Here is a 20,700-nt window from a genome sequence, read left to right on the forward strand (position 1 = left end):
TGACTCCCTCTCTTTACCAATAAAGTTGTTTGTAAGTTAACCTGGCAAAGAAGATGCATTATTATTATTATTATTATTATTATTGAAGAATCACATGAGCGTGTCTTCAGTTAACTAAAAAATGGACATTTATTGAAATACACAAACGACAAATTCAAACATCTGGCTTACATCTTCGACTCCTTCTTGACTTTGAGGAACTCGGCCATGTTGGAAAAGTATTTCTGGTTGGCTTCGGCCACCTTCTTCTCTGCGGCTTGTGGGTTGACGATCTCCAAGCCCTGGGGACGACAGAGAGGACCGTCAATCGTCATGTGACTCTAAGCAGGTCACAAGACGGGGGTGACCGTACCTGCAGAGGAGTGAAGGCCACGCTGGAGCTGGTTCCTGATGAACGATCTCTCACCGTGGACTTCCCGCCGTACGTCATGCTCTGCTTCTGCAGCGTCCTCTGTTCCACAGCCACGGTTAGGACATGAACATCGTACATCCAAATCCAAAGATGGCAGTGAGCCTGAGGAGATCACCTGCAGGGATTTGGAGATCCTGGCCTTGGTGGCGTCGTTGACCTGCGCCTGGCGGACGCGACCGCTGCCGCTCTTCCCCAGCTGACCCAGACTGAAGCCCAGGTCCTCCTGGTACGCGTCGTCTTCGATCTGCAGCGGGAAGAAGCGAGCCGTGAGTTCAGGCGTCCCGAGCATCTCCATGTCGACGCACGCGGCCACACGAAAGAAGGCGGGCTCGTGACCTCTGCAAAGGTCATCCTGTTGGCGTGTTTTCTGATCTCCGTCAGGCCGAGTCGCTCCTTCATCTTTCGATACCTGCGGACACCAGAGGGGGCGGTTAGGAGGCGTGGCGGCCTCGGGCGGCTGTGGTGCGTCTCACCTCCTTCCTCCTCTCTTCTTCCTCTGTCCATCAAGCGGTGCGGGGAGGGGTTTGACCTGCTTGACGGGCGGGGGCTCCTGCCATTTGTCAAACTTCCGCTCGATTTCTTCTTTCAGGTCGTAGCCAACCTACGGCGTCACACAAAGCAAAGTCATGCAGCCTTCACGTCGTCATGACGACTCAGTTTGCCAGTGAAAAATGGCCACCACGGTGTGGGATGGGGGGGGGGGTACGCCGTTCCCAACATTTGCTTTGGGCCGAGATGGTTGATACGTTTGCGTCGGACGGGGGCGGGTGTTCCTAATCAACTGTCTGCTACCTACCTTCCCATCGGAGCTCTCGTGGAAGCTGTCCACTCTGGCAGCCAGGGTACACTTGGCAGCCACCAGGCGAGCCGCCTTCCTCCTCAGGTCCTGGAGACCAAGGTAGCAACACGCCAACGCCATCCATCAATGCATAACCTCTAGTAATATATACACATATATATATATATATATACATACATATATATATATATATACATACATACATATATATATATATATACATATACACACATACATATATATACACACACACACATATATATACACACACACACACACACACATATACATACATATATACACACACACATATATATACATACACACACACACGCACACATATACATACATATATACACACACACATATATATACATACACACACACACGCACACATATATATACATATACATATATATACACATACATATATACACATACATATATATATATATATATATATATATATATATATATATATATATATATATATATATATACACACATACATATATACACACACACACACACATATGTGTATATATATACATATACATATATATATATACACACATATATACACACACATATATATATATGAATGTATGCATGTGTATATAGTGTAGTATCCATGTCTGTATACTATATAAATATACTATATACATGTACTATATAGATGGAGTATGCGTGCATGCTTACGGGCGGCAGGGTCTGCACCACATCACAGTGGTAGATGAAGCCAGTGTGGGGGAGAAGGGAGGTGCTGCTGAACCCAGAGAGAGTTCTCCTCTGGGCTCCCAGCAGCATCAGGTTGCAGGCGGGCATCTTGGACAGGTTGGTGAGGCCTCCAGCAATACCTGACAGACGAACATGAGGGGGAAGGGAGGAGGAGGAGGAGGAGATGAAGAACAAAAAGAACAAGATCAACAAGATGAAGAAAAAGAACAAGAAGGAGGAGGAGGAGGAAAAGCAAGGTCACCCATGATCTTGGCAGCCGTGGAGGCCCCAACGATGATGGAGAGGTTGGGGGCGATGAAGGACATCCGGGACTCCACGTATTCGTAGATGGCGTGCTTGGACTGGTTGAGCTCCAGGGCCATGTCACACGCCTCCTCCAGCTGCTTCAGCTCCGCCTCGTTCAGCAGCGACCTGGCGACGACAAAGATGGCCGCACACCAAGTCAGCCTGCTCGTCAAACTTCTCCAAGATGGCTTCCAAAGGGCTTCCTCCACCATTCCAATGCTTTGGAACGTTTTCCTACATAAAAGGTGTCTGAATGCAACGTCGCCGTGGGCGGGGCCTCACCTGGGCTTTGTGCGCAAACCCCGCCTACCATGTGAGTGCTCTGCCTGGGATCGTTTTTAGTGGCGTTAATGAAGAGAAGGATGATTGACGGGATTGTCCGTGTATGTACGTGTACATCGATAGAGTGAAGGGAACGTCACCAGGCACACGAACACAACATAAAGACTTTAGAATGTGTTGCGTTCAAGGACATCATGTCTAATTCCCAACTTCTGATGTTAGCGTTTCTAAAGGTTGCCAGTCGGGAACAGGAATCATCAGGATGAGCCAAAGTTAGCGAAGGCGATGAATGTGCTCGTCTAATTTGCATATTATGACATCACCGGGCCGCCAGTCCGGAGCGTACCCCGCCTCTCGCCACCCAGCCTGCCACTCCCACGCGCCCATCATCCACGGTGGCCACGCCCTACTTCAGTCTGCCATCGATTGGACGGCGCGGCGACGACGTAACTCACCCCTGCGTGGTGGAGGCGGTGACGCTGACAACCATGATGGTGGCGTTGGTCAGGATTTGCTGCAAAGTCTCGTTGTTTTTGCACTTTTCCAGGTTGTTTCCCAGCTCCTGGAGAGAAACACGGCATCAGGAAGCCCGACGGAGGATTTGGCCAGCAGACGTGAAAAAAAGTCAGAGTGGGGCAAATCCGTCTTTCAGCAGACGGGGGGGGGGGACAAGCCCCTTGAGCCTCTCACCTTGACTGTGCGGATGTAGTCCAGAGAGTCTGGCACCAGAGACTCCAGCTCCGGGAACCTCTTGGAGTACTTGTCCCGTGTAAACTTGTGAATGATATCTGGAGAGAAACAGGTCAGTGAACAGGACGCCAGGGGGGGCCGGGTATTGAGGACCTTTCCAACCCACTCAGCTCGTTGTCGATCTCCACCGTCAGATTGTTGGCCGCTACGATGAGCCGGTACTCCGGGTCGGCCTCCACGGGTCCCGAGACTGGAAGAGAGAACGACACGTGAACGCTAGCCCAAGACTTCAGACTTTGGGTTCAGCTCACCGTCGGAATTCTTCCGCTGCTTTCCGACGTAGCCTGATATCTTCTCAATGATCTCCGAAAACTGCAACACACACGCTTTAATAAGCTCGGGGCATGTGAAGTAGACATGAGGGAATTGTGACATCACACCGTGACTGTGATGGCATTAGAAATATAGCTCCCATAACCAATAACTCAAAAAAATGTAAAAAGTAGATATCGGTAAGCAACTAATTAAAGATAAGCTACTGATACGGGGCTGACCTGTTTGCTGTGGCGGAGTTTAGCGATGGACGCAACGCTGTCAGCTTTACTGTAATCCACTTCCATCTCCTCCGGGATGTCTTCCAGCCCGCCGTCGGTCCGCCCCTGGGAGGCTTCTCCATCGCTGTCCCCTTCCTCTCCTTCTGGGTACAAACCATCCTCGCCCTCATTGCCCGCCTCCTCCAAGTCCGCCAGGAGCTCGTCTGCCAGAGACATCTGAAAGGTGAGGAGTCCAACCGATTTGGGATGAATTAGCAAGAGCTCGATGCCCGAGATAGGAAGTCATGGCGACATGAATGCATGTTACATGCATACATGTTACATTTACTGAGGCTCCCAATAGCTAGCATGGTTACCTTGTACTTTATGTCAGCAATATATATTTGTATACTTTTTTTAACCTAACTATTGCACTGGAAGGAGAAGCTCTCCAATCTCGTTGTATATCTTGTATAATGACAATAAAGGCCATTCCATTCCACTAACGGCACTAAATGGAAGGTCACCAGCTGCGTGCTGCTTCCAATGATTGGGGGGCAGCAGCCGGACAAATAACACAGCAACGAATAACAGAGGTTTTTAAGTTAAGCAAAAGCTAGATAAATATTTATCCAATTCCCGAAACAAACCAAACGACTTTTTCAGCTATTTTTTTCAAGCGTTTCATTCAAGATCGCATCACAAGCTAGCAAACGCTACCCAAACGTAGCCGGCTAACGACAATAAAAACGCTCTGATATGAATATTAACTTGATAATATTAACTTACCTCGACGGTTAAGAGTCCGGGAGACGAATACAAAAGCACAAATTATCCGATAAACTACTCTTACCGCTTAGAATACTTGAACAAACTAACTTCGCCTCAATGTTTGTTAGCAAGGTACTGTGGTGGAGTGGCGCTTGTCGCGAGATAGCGACGTCATCACCAATCGCATTGCCTCATGGGAAATGAAGTCGGAAGTCAGCCTTCGCCCTTTTGAACACGCCTTATCAAAGTTAAACTGTATTTTTGTTAAAACAAAGTTAATATTAATGTGACTGACATTACAACAAAAAATAGTATTACTTTGATTCACTTGGGCAACAAAATGTACAAAAATGTACAAAAAATACTATATTGACTAAAACGTGCATGTTTATCACTATTTAGTACAGTGTGGTAACTGTTTTTCTTTGTGTTGAAACGCTATTATATATATATATATATATATATATATATATATATATATATATATATATATATATATATATATAAATAAATGAATGGGAAACCTAAAGTCACTATGCAAGCACATTATTATGCAAATAATTGAAGATGGAGCATTGAAATGGAAATTCACATTTTGTAGTTTTTATTTCTCACCCCCTTTTTCTTTACATTACCCCTTGAAAACAATTCTTAAAACAATACAGGTTTTTAACCCGTTAACACACTAAGACTAAACAAACGGACTATTTGGACCTTGACTGCATGATGGACTGTTATTGGTAGAAAATAAATCATCAAACTAATAAATACAGCAAAATAAATAAGTTATTTACCCGTGAGAAGCTGTTTTCAAAGTTCCATGCTAAGTTACACTGACTGCCTTGAAAAGAATGACAACACAGCTAACATAATACAAAAATTTTAAAAAAAGAACCCATACAGGACAAACTTTCATACAGACCGGCATATATTGACAGGTAAAATTAAACAAAATACTATTTTTTGAGCAATTAAGACACCTGGGAAAATATTTTGCTTTATTTGTCATGAAGATCTTACAGAATGTATGTCCAAAAATCTAAGAAATACATAAATAAATCAATCTAAAAGTGACAGCTTCTAAGAACTAAAAAGTAGGGTGCCAAGTCCAACACATTCATGATCCAAAACCCAAAACACATAAAACAAATAAAATCAACGCTGCAGATCCAAACAAATGCAAGAGAGAAATGCTGCACATGTCAAACACACAAAGCCCCAAAAGAGCTGCATGAGGGGAATGCTGGGAGTTCACGGAACAAAAAGGAAGTCTGTCAGGTTACCCAGAACCCCCCACCAGGCTGATGGGGGTGCTAGACCTGATGTGTTTCTGGTCTTGGATCATTTCTGTGATGTGTTTGGACGTCGCTGCGTGTTTGTCCCCCGTCGGCCAGCGTAAAAAGTAGAAAGAAACGAGTTGTTTCACTTTTCATGCAGTCTAATGGGAACCAGTCAGAAAGTCAAATATATTCTCATTCATCCAGGTCGTTGTTGTTCTCCAGGCGTTGAAGCCATCACGACCGGATCGTTCCGGTTGTCTTTCTTGGAAAACGTTTTGCCTCTCATGCCAGCCGGCTCCATCAGTTCATGCCCAAAGACCAGATAGGACAGCTCCAGTTGTGAAGGGAGGGTGGGTGTTTATCCTCTACCTTAATGCGTCTCTACCTTAAGAGCATTAAAACTATGGATCAGTTCATGCCCAAAGACCAGATAGGACAGCTCTAGTCTGGGGGATGGGTCGGATCCTCTACCTTAACTTTGTTTCTAACGCTCAGACTAGAGATGTCCTATCTAGTCGTTGATCCTCTACCTCCATGTGTCTACCTTAGAGAACAAAAACTTTGGATCCTCATCCCGCAGCATCACCCGAGACTTGAGCTGTCCTATCTAGTCTGCTGGGATGCCAGGTGAAACGTCTTCCAGGATTGTGAGAATGTGAAAGTAAAGAGCGCTAAAATGCTGTCACTGATGGCGATTTGTACAAATGTTGACGTCTGGTGACAAGAACCACCAACTGCCGTGAAAAGGCGTCCACCAGGAGAAGCCTACATGTGATTGCAAAAGAAAGAACAACAGAAGTAGTAATACAAGAGAAAGCAGAAGGGAGCAGACGCTGGCGTCCAGCAAGACTCCCGCTGCATAGCTAGTCCAAACAATGTCCACGTTCCTCCTGGTTGTCCTCAAAGATGCTTGAATAAACTCTGTAAACAGTGTAGCTGGTCTAGCCTGGACCGGGTCCAGGTGGGTTTTCTTCCTCTTTCACCGTCCAATAGAAAAATAGCCTCTGGGTGAACGGCTGGTTGTTGCTGGGGTTCATTGAAAGTCTCAGAGGGTTCATCTCTAAAAGATTCACGCCAAGTGGGGGTCCTTGGCGGGGCTGACGGTGAAGCGCGATGACGTCACTAAGTTGGTCCCGCCTCCGGGTGCTCTCGCTTTGACCGAGGAATCCTCTTTGCGTTTGGAATCTTTGCTTTTGGACGCTGGAGGGGAGAGAAAGGTGTCATATGAAAGAGATTAACGTTTGATCAACTAGCTACACCACCATATTTACACCACATGGTGGCGCTGTGGCACATGTCCGCTTTTAGCTCTTTGACTGTGATTAAACCCCAAATGGACTTGAAATTTCTCACACAGCTTGATAAAAATAACTTTAAGGCATCTAAAGTACATCTCCCTCAGTGGGCCGCCATTGCCTCATGATTGACATGATTACACATGAAATAAGAATTATTACACATGAAGTATGGAGTGTACGAGTACCGTCGTCCCTCGTTTATCGGCATTAGTTGGTTCCAGTCTCTACCACAAGGAGTAAAGTAGGATACAACATGAATAGACAGAATATTTTTCATAGTTGGGGCATAGATAACCTGTTTATGACTTTCTAGATATGTTATTTTCCATTATTAGAGCCCCGTAGACATGATATAACACCCCTATAGTCACCTTTACACTTCTATTATTCTTTGTTTACACCACATTGCGCAACACTAATGCGTCACTGCAAGGATACATACATAACATGTACGTAGCTAGCTGCCAAGCTAAACTTCAGACTATAAACAAACTTCTTATGACAGCGAGTGGAAGACTATTAACAGGCCACGTCTTGCCGCATAAAAATACCCTTCAGAATAAAAGCACAAGATGAAGACGGCTGAGCCAAAAGTAGTCATGTGAAAAAGAGGCCACCCTGAAAGTGGGTGATAAGAAGCAAATGATTCCAATGCATGATGGCGGCTGGTTAAAAATAACCTCTCATGAAAGTTCTGGTTCTGTTCTTGGTTCAGCGCTCCGAGTACTCCGAGGATCCTGGGAAACAAGACAGCAGGGGGAGCAGAACGCACAGCTTGGGCTCGCAGTGTTGAACACACTGGTTTGAGACCGCACTTCCACACGGCGGACATGTTTGTTTTGTGTGAATGAGCGTGGAAGGAGGACGCCAGGCTCACCATGAAAATCCAACTTGGTGTTTTTGACGGACACTGCAGCCGGACTGGCGGGTGCCGGAGCGCTCAGTTCGTTGGTTGGAGTTTCCTGCGGCAGTAAAAAAAGACAGAAGCGAGGATGATATAAGAGATGAGCGTCTATGGGTCCTTTACGGAAGGTTTCCGCCATACCTGATCAAAGAGATAAATGGTGACATCATCAAAAAAGGACACGTTCCTCCCTCTGTCCCGCCCCCGGTCCAGCGGTTCCTTGGGTGACTTGAGGAGGCTCCTCAGGCCCACGCGTTTGTCCACGTCCGTCTCTGTGACAACGATGACTCTTCGGGAACTTTCATCCTCCGCCTCGTCTTCCTCTTCGTCTTCGGGATCGCTTCCCGGGAGCAAACCTCTCCGTCTTCCGATTCGGCTCCCGATGGCGCCGTCCTTGCCGGCGGAGGCGATGGGGAGAGCCAGGGCGAGCGGCGGGAGGTCCAGAGACAGACGAGCGACTTTAGCTGCCAGAGAGAAAGACCAGTTGGAGACCAGGTGGAGACCAGGTGTTGGACCAAGCGTACCTTTGATTGCCTGGTGGGCCGTCGTCTGCGGCGGCGTCACCTCGGGTTGTTCGGTCACAGCGAGCGGCTCCGGTTTAGCTTCCTCACACTCATCGTCGGACTGAACGCAGGACACGCCTTCCTGCGGCGTTTGGCTGAAACCATGGTAACAATGACTTTTGGATGAAGATGTGAGCTTTACCCCCATCTGATTGTCATACCTTCCATCCTGGTTGTGTTCCTCCTCAGCATCTGCCTGGCAGCAGTCCTCAGTGGCCTCCTCCCCCCAGGGCCGCAGCGTGACGCTGTCCTTAACCGTGGCCCCCCAAAGCACGTTGGTCTTCACATTTTCACTCAGGGAGAACTGCAGCCGCTCCTGGCACACCTGACGTGGCAGAACAAGATGAAGAACAAAGATGAAGGGAGGTCCTTCACGGGAACATTGACCTTTTCCTGACCTGCATCTTGAGGCCGTTCTTGGTGGTCATCTTGGAAAGATCCTGGTCCTTGGGCTCTGGCGTCTGTCCGGGTGGGCACGGTGCATCATTCCCATCCTCGTCGTCTGAGGAAGGGCTTCCTTCTTCTCCCAAATCTGCCCCCGAGTTACATATCTCCTCTGCAGATTTGCCATCTTTTTGATCAGGCGTTTTCTTCAGGGACTCCAAAAGCTCCAGGTTCTCCAGGAAAATGTCGCCCAGGGTTTCCCCCTCGTCCCCGGATATACGGCACAGTTGTTCCAATTTTTCAAAATCCTCCAAGGCCTCCTCGTCCAGATCTTTCCACTCGGAAATGAGTAACTCTGGCAGGCTATGGACCGGCTTCGGTGTTTGGTTGGCATCGTCCAGACCTCCCGTGTCAGAGGTGAGGTTGCTCTCGCCGTCTACCGTTATATGCGTCATGGGCATCATGTCCGCTTCCAGACCGCTGGTACCAAACTCCTCAGCCTCGGAAACAGATGGTGGTGGACTAGGAAAAGAGTCATCTAAGCTCTCCAGTTTGTCATCCTGTACGTCCAGGTCTATGCTCGGAGGAGGACTGGGGAAATCCACCGAGCTGAAGTTGTCCACTGGTGAATCCTCCTCTTCCTTTTCCATGCTCACGCTTTCGTCCGTGTGGCGCTCTGCACCGCATGGAGTCATTTCAGCCTCGCTACGCAAGTCAGAGTCGAGGTTTTCCTGGTCTGGGTTCTCCTCAGATGGTGGCAGGTCCTCCTCCTGAGGCCAGATGTTAAAATTTTGATTCTCCTCCGACCCTGTCACGCCTGACCAAGGGTGCTTCTTGCCTTGGTCAAAAACCTCTGGATCTGGGATTTCCATATTCTCCACTTCAGTCGCTGGAATCTCCATTTCTGCATCAACTCTGTCACTTTCAAGAAGGTTCTCCACATTCTCCACCTGCTGGATGTTCACCCCATCCGGCTGAGTGTTTTCCTTCGCCGACAGACTTCCATTCAGTCGCTGCTTTTCGTTCTTCCATGGTTCCTCACAGCTCTCCAACACAGCAGGGTGAGGTTCACTTCCGGCAAATTCATCATTTTCCTCAGCCTCCCAAATCTCCTGACCGGCACAGAGATGCTCTCCTGCCTCCCAAACTTGGTTGTGGAACCCACAGATGGAGTCGGCTCCATCATCCTGGCACCTCTTTTCCGGAGAGGCCCACTGGTCGTTTTCGCCCGACCACAAATGTGAGTCACTTGATTGCGAATGATGACCGGTCCTTTGGTCTTCTTTCTCCTCCACCCCACCCCCGCTGGATCCTGTCAGAGGTGACCCCTGACAGAGGTCAGAGGTCACTCCGTCCAAGCATTGCAGGTGATTGCGGTCTGTGTTGTGCATCTCTATGGAATTCCCTATGCTGGAATTCCCTATGCTGGAATCTATGAATGGTGGGGTTTCCTTGTTGGTGGGATCGACCCACAGTTCAGACGATTTGGAGTCTGTGTTGCTTCCGGGAGATCCTAGAAGGTTATTTTGGCCACTTAGAGAAGAGTGGTTTTCCATGTGCATGTATTCCTTGCTGTAGGGTCTTTCCGATGCCAAGTCCAGGTATTTGCAGTCTGTTACATGAGAAACGATGTCGTCTGCGTAGTGGCGGTCTTTTGCATCGCCATGGCGATGTGGCAGGCTCTTTGGAGGCTCATCCTCCAGTTTGGAAAACAGTTTATCGATAAAGTCAACACGGTCTTTGGTTTGAGGACCATCAAACTGTTGGGAGGATTTCTGACCATTCAGAAAAATGCCAGAATCGTCCCGCTTCCCTGGCTGGAAGCCTTTGCTCGGAACGTGTATGGCATCAGACGTATTTTCCGTCTTCTCAGACACCTCTATGCGGTTTTCCAAAGTCCACTTGTGTTCCACCTCACCCTCTTCTTCCGTTTCGGTTTTTTCCTCTATCCCAGTCAGCGTTCCCCTGTCCCCCCCTCGTCCGCTGCTCGGCCTGGACCCGACAAGTCCATCCGTGTTTCTCCTGCTCATGCCATCCCCTTCCCAGTCACTGTCTGAGAAATAAGCCGAGTCCCGGTGCGGCGTTTCGTTTCCCAGAGCTCGCCATCCAGCGCCCCCCCCTCCAGTCCAGGAGTCGCTCGGGGTGAGGCAGTCTGCAGAGCTGGACGTGGTAGGTGACAGGACAGAGTCGGTGGGGGTGACCAGGGAAACGTCAGCGGATGCATCCCAGTCCGGAGTTGTGGGCGTGGCGGTAGCTTCTTCTTGGACGCTCTCATTGTGTTGGGATGAAAGCTTCCTTTCCGTGTCAGTGTTGGGAACGCCGCCGCCTTTTGGTCCATCTGAATCAGCTGCTACTCGATCGGTGTTGTCGTTACCCTCGTCATCCCTCCCGAGCCCGTTCTGGATTAAGGAAGTCTTTGGACTATTCATGATGAGTGACACATCAAGATCTCTGGTTTGTTCTCCTCTCGCAGGTAAAGCAGGTCCATCTAAGGACTCGTCGTCCTTCTGACATGATGTAAGCGTTTCGTTGTGAAGTAAACCGTTTTTGGGCATGATTTCCGCAAAGACGTAGTCCCCGGACCGGCAATGGTCCGCATTACTTCCTTGGTTCTCCTGTTTAATGGCTGATCCTATATGGAGGACTGGGATCTCGGGTCTGGTAGAAACTTTGATCTCACTCTTTTTAGCCCGCTTGGTCACCTGGGCATAGATGGCTTCCGTTTGCGGCTCGTCCTTTCCTCTGCCGGATGAGCGCATGGAACTCTCCGACTGAAACTGGATGGTCTGGGCGGTGTTTGGGTCCATGCATATGGACTCATATTCAGGTGAGAGGAGGGTAGGTGAGGATTCTCCTTCTTTCCTGCTTGCGGGCGGATTTTGCCTCGATATGATTTCAGTCAGAAAGGTCTCTGCCGATTGGATCTCCTTCAGGAACTCTTCCCTGGTCATTTCCGTCCTCTGTTGATCCGTCTCAGTCTGTTGTGGTTCACACTCTGCCTTCCCTCTGGTGGTCTCGGAGAGGAGCGAGTGTGACCTTCTGATACCCGTGGAGTGAGGGTCGTCCGCATCGGTGGATTTGGGAAGGTCTGGATCACAGATGTAGGGCCGCGACCTTGACCCTGAAGGGTAAAGGTATTTCACGGGATCACTTCCCGAACCTCCATTCAGATCCGTGTCCGTATCGATCTCAGTCAGAAAGAGATCCCCCTGGAATGATTCATCCATCCCTGTGGTGTAGTTCTCGGCCCCCCATGACTGCCCCGCCGAGCCTAGCTCTGTGATCAGGGACTGGGAGCGCCGCATCCCTTTGTTGAGCAACACAAAGTCTTTGGATCTCTCTCCGTCTCCTTTCTCGGCCTTCTCCCATGGAATGTCGGAGTTGCCCTCACGCGCCTCGGCCACGGTAGATATTTCGGTTAGGAACAGGTGCATGGGGGACTTCTTGGCGGCGGCCACACGTTCCGCCTGAAGTTGTGCATCTTCCTTCCAAATGGCCGGCAGGATGGTGTCGAGGCGTGACTGCGTTCTCTTCATTCCCCTGGAGAAGAGGCCTGCGGCGGCCGGATCCGCATCCTCGGACAGGCTGGAATAAGTGACGCTAGTGCTTTGTTTCTCGGGCGACATGAAGGGGGAATCGTCCTCGTCCGAGTAGGTGGGACTGGACGAGGACTGCCCGTCAGGCCGGGGCTGCGGCCGAGGGATATTGCGATAGATGGGCCGCAAGGGGTTTTCTCTACGAACGGGTGAGTCAAAGTCTTTCCCACGGGCGTCCTTGGAGCTGTGGGTTGCGTGTCTGGCGCCGAGGTCACAGGATAGCGGGTCTCTCTTGGATCTGCTGCTGTATCTGGAGTAAGAGTCCGTGTTGTAGCTCGGGCAGGTTCTTTGTTTAGCATGGGGAGGGAGAGGCGGCGGGTACATTTGAGGGGCGGGGTAAATGGGGTGACTGGATGGGGGCAGAGACGGGGACAGGGACGGAGACGGGGGTAAAGTCTGTCGAGAGCGATGGAGCCCCAAGTGACCGTAGCTAGAAGGTGGGCAGCTGTTCATCTGAAGGGGATCGGTCTGGATTTTACCACTCATGTTGTAGTGGGGAAGTCCTCTGTACCCAAGGGGGGGTGCCGGTAGCGGGCGCGAGTGAAGGTGGTTGGCCGAGGACATGGACATGGAGCGGGGCTTGGGAGGAAGGACCGGAGCTTGAGAACTCGCCGGTGGTTTGTTGTCAGAGTTCTTCTCCTCTTCGTCGTCCTCCCCTAAATTGATCACAGAGAAGTCGGTCACTCTGCTGGAAGTGTCCCTGAATTCGGCCACGCCCGTATTGGGCAGCTGGAGTTTAACCTCGCTGGATCGCACCATCTGGATGCCTTTCCCACCTGCGCACCTGTCCGAGGAACAATAGGGTACTCGCTCTTTTCCCAGCATGCCGCTCCGGATTTCCACAAGCTCCATGTCTCCGGGGCAGATGGAGTCAGACCTGCAAGACTGGCTCTTCCCTTTCAGAGTCGGGGACTTGTCCTGGGGAGTGTGCTCCTCTAATCGGATGTAGTACTCGCTGGCGAGGGAGGGGCTCCGTGCGCTGATGACCGGGACCACGGTGGGCGTGTCCAAGGACTGTCTGTGGTTGTTGTTGGCGGTCGGGATGGGTTGAGCGGGGGCGAGGGGTTTGTAGCCACGCCTGGCGTGGGCCTTCTCCCAGAAGTACTCAAAGTTCAGGCCCTTGCTGGTTTCAGTCACGGTCAGGATGTCGTCCAGTTCGGACGATGAATGCGTGCCCCGGGTGCCCACGGGGTCCAGCAAGGGGTAGGAACTGTGCCGGTCCTCTCGCTCCCTTTGCCGCTCGTGCGCTGCGGCCTGGAAGGCGGGTGGACGGAGTAAGTCCCAGCGTCTTTCAAAGGACTCGTCGCTCTCTCCCCTTCTCCCTCGGGCCTCTTCGTACTCCTCGTCGTCTTCGTCCTCGCTCCCCCTCGACGTTCCCCGCTCGGCGGCCAGCAGGGAGGAGAGGAGGAGGAATATCTCTGCGACTGACGGGCGCTGAGATGGAGGTAGCCAGCAGGACTGCATGATCTCATACCTGAGGACAGGAAGAGAGTCCTGAGTCAGGTTCCCTCAAAAGATGAAAAGTGCATCGGCATTTCGGTGCTAGCCCACTGACCAGTAATCCGCGTGGGAGAGTTTGAGTCTCGGCTGGGCCAGAGTGATCTGTCGCTCCCTGATGACAAACGTCAGGACCTCTTCGTCACTCAGGTGTCGGTGGGGCTGAGAGCCGAACTCAAACAGCTCCCATATGACCACACCCAGAGACCTGGGGGCGGGACATCAAGGACATAACTTATTCCAGCCGTCCATCTCATCATTATATCAGATATTATGATATATTATTATTTATTTATGTTATCACTTTGTGAATGTAAAACTATAATTATTGTCTATTTTGTGTTGACATTTTTGGGTGTCTGAAAGGGATGAATTAGGGGATTTATGGCAACATTTGATTTGGTTAGAGCCCGTTTTGGTTAGAGTTGGACCTTCTGGAATATATTAACGATGTTAACCAAGGCACCGCTGTAGCGACATCCTGGTGTTGTTTGTATGTGTTATACATGTTCCCAACATGACCTCCTTATCTGGTACCGGTGGCTAAGGTGGCTAAGTATAGCACTGACTGCACACCAAACAGACTAAAATTGGATCTCAGCAGAAAAAATAATGGCTGCCTGTCAAGGGAAAGGATGTGGTGGCGTAAATATGGAGGGCCTCCTCTCGGAGTGATGCCCTTCAGCGTTTAGATGTTTAACACGTAGTCCATGTTGAAACCTACCACACGTTGCTGGTCTTGGTTTGGTCCGTTACAATCAGAGCTCCTCGGTACTCTTCCAGGAGCTCTGGGGCGATCCAGCGCAGGGGAATCCATAACTTGTCCGGGGTTAGGTAATAGTCCTCCTGCACACACATGGACTAGATATATATATATTTAAGGTATATTTGAACATTTTTCATCTTTTTTTCCTTCTGTCCCCTTTCAAGGTGGATAATTTAGCTACATATCCAAATGGGTTGGATTGTTTTCCTCATTATTGTCAAGGTTCCCCTGAAGTCGTCGAGTGGAGTGCCTCACGTGTACAGTACTCGTACTCGTACCCGTACCTACCTTATATTGGTTGTGTGAGAGTCCGTAGTCGCCTATCCTCACGGTGAGGTCGGAGGTCAGCAGGCAGTTTCTTAGAGCCAGATCGCTGCAGACGACACAAGACAGATGGAGCGTTGCGTCTTGGATCTCGTATTGAGCAGACCGCACGTGGGTCCCACCTGTGGATGTAGTTGTTGTCGTGAAGGTGCAGCAGGCCTGACGTGATCTCAAAGGCCATTCGCTGCAGCGTCAACAGATCCCGGGTCGGGAGGTCGGGGGTCATTCCATCGGACTTGCGTTGGGCTCGCAGGTACCTTTTGAGATCACCCTATGGGTGCCAGAGTGGAGGAACACAGTCACCACTGCCTTTGAGCAAAGCATTATGGGAAAACTCCACTTCAGTGGAGGACAAGCGGCATAGAAAATGATGGATGGATGGTGCCGCAATGCTGCATCTATAACCACCAGAGGGAGGGGAGTCAGAGGAGCTCCAAGCCCAGAGGGAGGCTGACGTCACTGCAGCGTCCCGACAGACACCATTGACTGTGTTGCTCAGATGCAATGTATTGTGGCAGAACCTTAAAATAGTCTACTCAAAAAGTGTATATTTCTTAGGTATACCTGAGTGTTAAGTTGCTGTATGATGAGTTTAGTGCTTTTTGTAAGACACCGTGAGCCATCCTACTTTCAATGATTAGTAGTACTTCGGAAGTAAAAGAGGTGGCACATGATTGGAACTCAGCCATAAATTAGCTCAAATTTGAAGTAAAAAGTAGTGGCTTATATGAAGGAAATGGTGGTAAGAAGAGTACTTCCTACTTACCAGCTGACAGAATTCCATCACCAGGAGAAAAGGGATGTTTTCACTGCACTGGCCCAAACACTGAAGGATGTTGGGATGTTTCAGGCTCCTGCATGAAGACAAGAATCAGACAAAAAAATTAAATTAGCATGCTAACATAATTATACTAATATTGTTACATTTTCAGAAGTAGCACTTATATAAACACTATTATGCTATGTGTAACCACGCTAATATTAGCATATTATATACCGAGTGTGTATAATGAGTACGTTTGGAGGGTCTTACCTGTAGGGCTCCGACTCGGCCAAGAACTTCCTCTGCTCCAGCGGGCTGGCGCCGACACGCAACTCCTTCACCACCACCTGCGAGGAGCTGCAGTCGCATAAGACCTCGGCCAGGATCACCTTCAAAGGGGACGGAGGCAAGGAAAGGCCATCGTTGGGAAGTGGAATAGCAGAGCGGAACGTGCTTTCACGTGAGGGAACGCCATCTTACTTTTCCAAACCAGCCATTTCCAATCTCCTGCAGGTAGTTCAACGTGTGCCTTTTGAAGCACACAGACTTGGGGTCTGCAAAAGCACAAGCCGTCAAACTCTTTGGCGTGCGACCACTGAAGCCTGAGCAGCGAGCGAGCACAACGGCAATTACCTCCTCCATCCCGTAGGGCGGCGCAGTTGTGCCTCTCTCTGACGGGCAGGGTGTAGACCTCAGGGAGGGAGGGGCACGATGACAGGCTGTCCTCCTGGATTGGACTGGACCCCCCAGAACACTCCTCCCCATCGGCATTGTCAAACTCCTACAAATCACGAAGCAGTATATGTATACTACTACTATACTGTATATGTACAGTATATATATACGTATATATATAGGATAGTATTTTTTAAGTAATAAGAGCACAAGTTTACCAAACTTTTTTTTACTTATGTAAAAAAAGAATACATCTAAATGTTTCAGATATGCGTGTCAAATATTTGGTGATACAGTACATACATTTTGCAGTTCTATATTTTTGGGAACTTTTGAAACAATTAAATGTTCAATATACTGCATCGTCCTGAAATATGCAGGATTGAACACATTGTGGATTTTTCCATGAAGATGAAGAATTTGATGTTTTAACTTGTGTGATTTATTTTTAGCACTTTTGTCACGTGATTGAACTGAAATGATAAATCACTGTTATGATCAAATCTTATTTGATACATTTATTGAAAATATTTGGATATCTCATATCTAAGAAGATGAGCTTGTCGCCACTAAAGAAGGTCAGCAGAAGGTCAGACTTACATTGAAGCCCACCCCCCCTCTCTTGCAGCACAGGCAGGTGAGGAGCAGCAGGACGAAGGAGACGAGCCCCGAGCACGAGATGAGGATGACGACGTACGGCGGCGGCGACAGGGAGGCGGTCCTGCTCTGGGAAACTGAAAGGAAGACACACCAGCAGGGAGAGGGGGGGCGGGGTTAGACCAGACTGAAGGCTACACGGCCGGGTTGAGCCGTTGGAGCGGCAGGCTGGGTTCAACCCAGGATGCACGGCTTGCATCAAGGGGTTGTGGGTAAGCGGGAAAAGTCCAAGGTTGGAAAAAACCAAGAATTGAGAATTGAAGTTTGAAAGAATAGCGGCTGGTCATTCCGGTGTGAGGAGAAAAGCATGGAGGAGAGGGAACTATCAGCATTCCACTCAGGAAACACAGAAAGTTAAGAAGCGGGGGCACGGGGGGGGGAGCTAATTGGGGGAAAGGTTGTCAAAGAATGACGAGATTTAAGCAATCATGTACAGTATATAGACAGAGAGGGGGGGTGAGGGACAGTTGGACATGTGTACCTCATAGTGGTCGATTGTGGGGAGGGAACCATCTGTAGAAAAGAAAAGGGGGCAAAGGGGGGCACGCTGGTTAAATACCCTCCAAGTAACTAGCATAGCTTTCATTTAGCCGCCAAAAATAACAGAACGCAATAGCCAGCCTTTGCTCAGTACAGTATATTAGAGTACATTACAGTACGGCCCATTCTGGTATCGATGGGTCACCATCCAGCAAAAATCACGATTGGCTTTTTGCCCCCAAAGGCCTCCAGGGCCCAAGAACGTTTAGTATGTTATTTACGTATAACACCACGTTTGAAACATGACACTAGCATCGATGGCTATGGATACTGTTGCTACGGGGACGGGCCAGCCCACAGTACATATCTTCTTGAATGTCATTTTCACACACTAATACAACACATTGTAGGACCCACAGTTCCCCAAAGACACAAAAGTAGTTGACGAGTGTCTGCTTGACGGTGAACTGGCGTGTCATTTAGTCGTGTAGTTTTCACCCCCAACTAGTAAGCAGGATTACGGCAAAAAGAGACAGCAGGGATTTCCAAGACACTTGGGGGGTTGGTGGCATATGAGCATGAAATCAACTTCCCCGTCCCATCCAATCTATCACCTAAATGCTCCGTGGAAAAAAAAGGGATTGCATAACCTGAGTCATATTGTGGGCAAGTGAATTTCTTCCTTCAGGGGAGGAGAACATTTGTTGCACAGTTTGAACATCAAGCAAAAATACATGCATACAAATCTACTGCTGCTGCAAGGAAGGAGAAATGACATGACAAAGCGCTCCCGGGTCATTCCCTGGAAAGAACGCCTTCAATTAACGTTTGTTGCTTAGTTATTGAATGACTTTCAAGAATTGGGAATAAGCTACACCAATCTCGTAAAAATGGAAGTGCTTCCTTATTTTTGTCACTTAAATGTACAAACATCACATGGTGTCAGAAGTGGGATGATCTCCTTATTTATGTCATCATATGTACAAACATCACATGGTGTCAGAAGTGGGATGATCTCATTTATGTCATCATATGTACAAACATCACATGGTGTCAGAAGTGGGATGATCTCCTTATTTATGTCATCATATGTACAAACATCACATGGTGTCAGTGAGATGCGCCTCCTTATTTTTGTCACATGAAGGTACAAACATTGCATGATGTCTGAAGCGGGTTGTTACATGGTGTCAGACAAGGGATTCACCACCTTATTTTCGTCACGTAAAGATAGGGACACTTCAATTTGTGTCCATTTTATGACAAGCTACATGAGCGCTCCTGAGTGACTGTACTGCTAACAAAGCAACAAAACAGCTGCAATGCATTCTGGGACTTGAAGTACCAGCTGTGCATGCATTAAACACCACTAGTCCACCCCCCTTTTAATCATAATGGTAGCAGCCGTCATGTTCCTCATCATCCTTGAAGCAGGAAGTAGCCTGCCAGCTAACAAACAAGCGCAACTATGCCATTGGCTAATTACTGTGTTCATAGTTGGACCTTGGCGGAGGTCTAAGTTTAAGACGTTGAAGACTTTAGCACGGTACTTGGTGAGATCTCAATGAAAAACAATGGCTGGCTGCATAAAGAACACAGGCAGGTTAGGTCATTGCAATTCCAAAATGATGGCTATGAAGCTCAAAACTCATTTTCTATGATGTCCAATCATACTAAATATTGACACATACACCGGCAAGGTCATGATAGTATCAACACTGCATGCATAAATTCCAAAGTCATATTTAAAAATGCATGACACACATCCAAAAATAGTCAAAGCAAGGCTAAGGGTGCCTTGAAGAGGGATGCTCCTGTATGTCCTATTATTATTATTATTATTATTATATTGGTCATTGTAGCAATCAGTCACCATAAACAAGAGCCGTCTCCATCTATTGTTTGTGTGCAGAGCCCAGACGTAGACGTACACTGCATAGAAATGGAAGCTAAAGCAGCACGGCCTTTTTCCATCAGCACAAAGACTTATTACACAGATCCTGCAAAGGGGGAGGTTGGGGGGGTATAAGGTATAGATGTATAAAAATAGAAGCTTCCCCCCCCCATGCCTTCTATGCAAGGCCCCAACATTGCCACAACACCCCCCAACCCCCCGATTCATTTGGATTTTGATGACTGCATGCATGCACCACACTCCTGCAGCCATCACCATTCCCATTATGTCACACTTGATAATAAAGCATCATAAAGACCCCCCCCCCTTCCTCCAGCATCACTGACAGATATTCAATACCCCCGCCCCCCCTCCTGAATCTTCCATCCTCCACATCTCCACATTCTCTCCCCCGCCTCGGCTCACCTTCCCTCTGCGGGGCTCCGAGCGCTCTGTCCGGGCTGATGTACGACATGACCCCTGCCAGAGCCACCATCACCCAGCAGTGTGGCCGCATCGTCGCATCAACAACAACAGCATCGGTGTCCTCCTGTCTCCGGTCCTCCCCGCCGTTTCCGTCCTCCTTTCCTCTCCCTCGTCTTCCTTCGCTGGAATAAAAGAACCTTCCTCGTTGCGCGCCTCCTCCTCCTCCTCCTCCTCCTCCTCCTCTAATCCGCAATTAAACACGGTGGTCGAGACGCGCTATTGTGCATCCTCAGGCTGCTCATACATGACTGCTCAGCGAGAAACATCCAACCAGCATCACCCGCCGACCCCCCCTCCGTACTCCCCCCTCCCCTCCGGAAATATTCTCCGTCGGATGACGTCACACTCGCACGGCGCGCATTGTCATGGTCAGACGGCTCAATAACAAGGTGACAAAGTGTGTCGTATGCTAATTGGGCATATGGGGTGCTGACAGGGATTTAGACAGTATCAATATAATAACTATAATAATAGCTGTTAGATAATAACTGGAAGGGTTGGAGATGGACTAACATGAAGTTACAAAAAGTGGCTGGGAAATGAGGTGACAACATTTAGCTTTAAAATATCACAGGATGTGGAGAAGTTGATATATAGATATATATAGATATGACATGGCAATC

General features: G+C 48.8%; 2 protein-coding genes across 3 annotated transcripts; both read right to left on the reverse strand.

Annotated features, from left to right (window-relative positions):
* Nucleotides 1-105: 105 nt before the first annotated feature.
* Nucleotides 106-4,707, reverse strand: prpf31 (PRP31 pre-mRNA processing factor 31 homolog (yeast)). Of its 2 annotated transcripts, none has more exons than XM_078797990.1 (14): nucleotides 4,529-4,707; nucleotides 3,761-3,963; nucleotides 3,518-3,578; nucleotides 3,373-3,456; nucleotides 3,207-3,304; nucleotides 2,972-3,078; nucleotides 2,191-2,360; nucleotides 1,911-2,068; nucleotides 1,209-1,298; nucleotides 886-1,013; nucleotides 749-821; nucleotides 528-656; nucleotides 353-451; nucleotides 106-281 (listed from the first exon to the last, which is right to left on the reverse strand). In XM_078797990.1, the coding sequence occupies exons 2-14, from the start codon at nucleotides 3,824-3,826 to the stop codon at nucleotides 168-170; spliced, it is 1,377 nt and encodes a 458-aa protein (XP_078654116.1). In that variant the 5' UTR covers nucleotides 3,827-3,963; nucleotides 4,529-4,707; the 3' UTR covers nucleotides 106-167. The 2 variants fall into 2 exon arrangements, with proteins under 2 accessions (XP_078654116.1, XP_057941701.2); XM_058085718.2 differs by having other exon boundaries at nucleotides 3,761-3,976.
* Nucleotides 4,708-5,098: 391 nt separating this feature from the next.
* lmtk3 (lemur tyrosine kinase 3) lies at nucleotides 5,099-20,699 on the reverse strand. Its single transcript, XM_058084245.2, has 16 exons — nucleotides 20,018-20,699; nucleotides 17,161-17,294; nucleotides 16,519-16,666; nucleotides 16,366-16,439; nucleotides 16,156-16,274; nucleotides 15,889-15,976; nucleotides 15,245-15,393; nucleotides 15,087-15,171; nucleotides 14,757-14,878; nucleotides 14,091-14,240; nucleotides 8,954-14,009; nucleotides 8,717-8,880; nucleotides 8,517-8,650; nucleotides 8,134-8,456; nucleotides 7,966-8,050; nucleotides 5,099-6,990 (listed from the first exon to the last, which is right to left on the reverse strand). The coding sequence occupies exons 1-16, from the start codon at nucleotides 20,106-20,108 to the stop codon at nucleotides 6,860-6,862; spliced, it is 7,053 nt and encodes a 2,350-aa protein (XP_057940228.2). The 5' UTR covers nucleotides 20,109-20,699; the 3' UTR covers nucleotides 5,099-6,859.
* Between the last annotated feature and the right edge of the window lies 1 nt (nucleotide 20,700).

The sequence above is a fragment of the Doryrhamphus excisus genome, linkage group LG17 (genome assembly GCF_037039965.1).
Source record: "Doryrhamphus excisus strain RoL-2023G ecotype Guam linkage group LG17, RoL_Dexc_Guam_v1.1, whole genome shotgun sequence".
NCBI lineage: Eukaryota > Metazoa > Chordata > Actinopteri > Syngnathiformes > Syngnathidae > Doryrhamphus > Doryrhamphus excisus.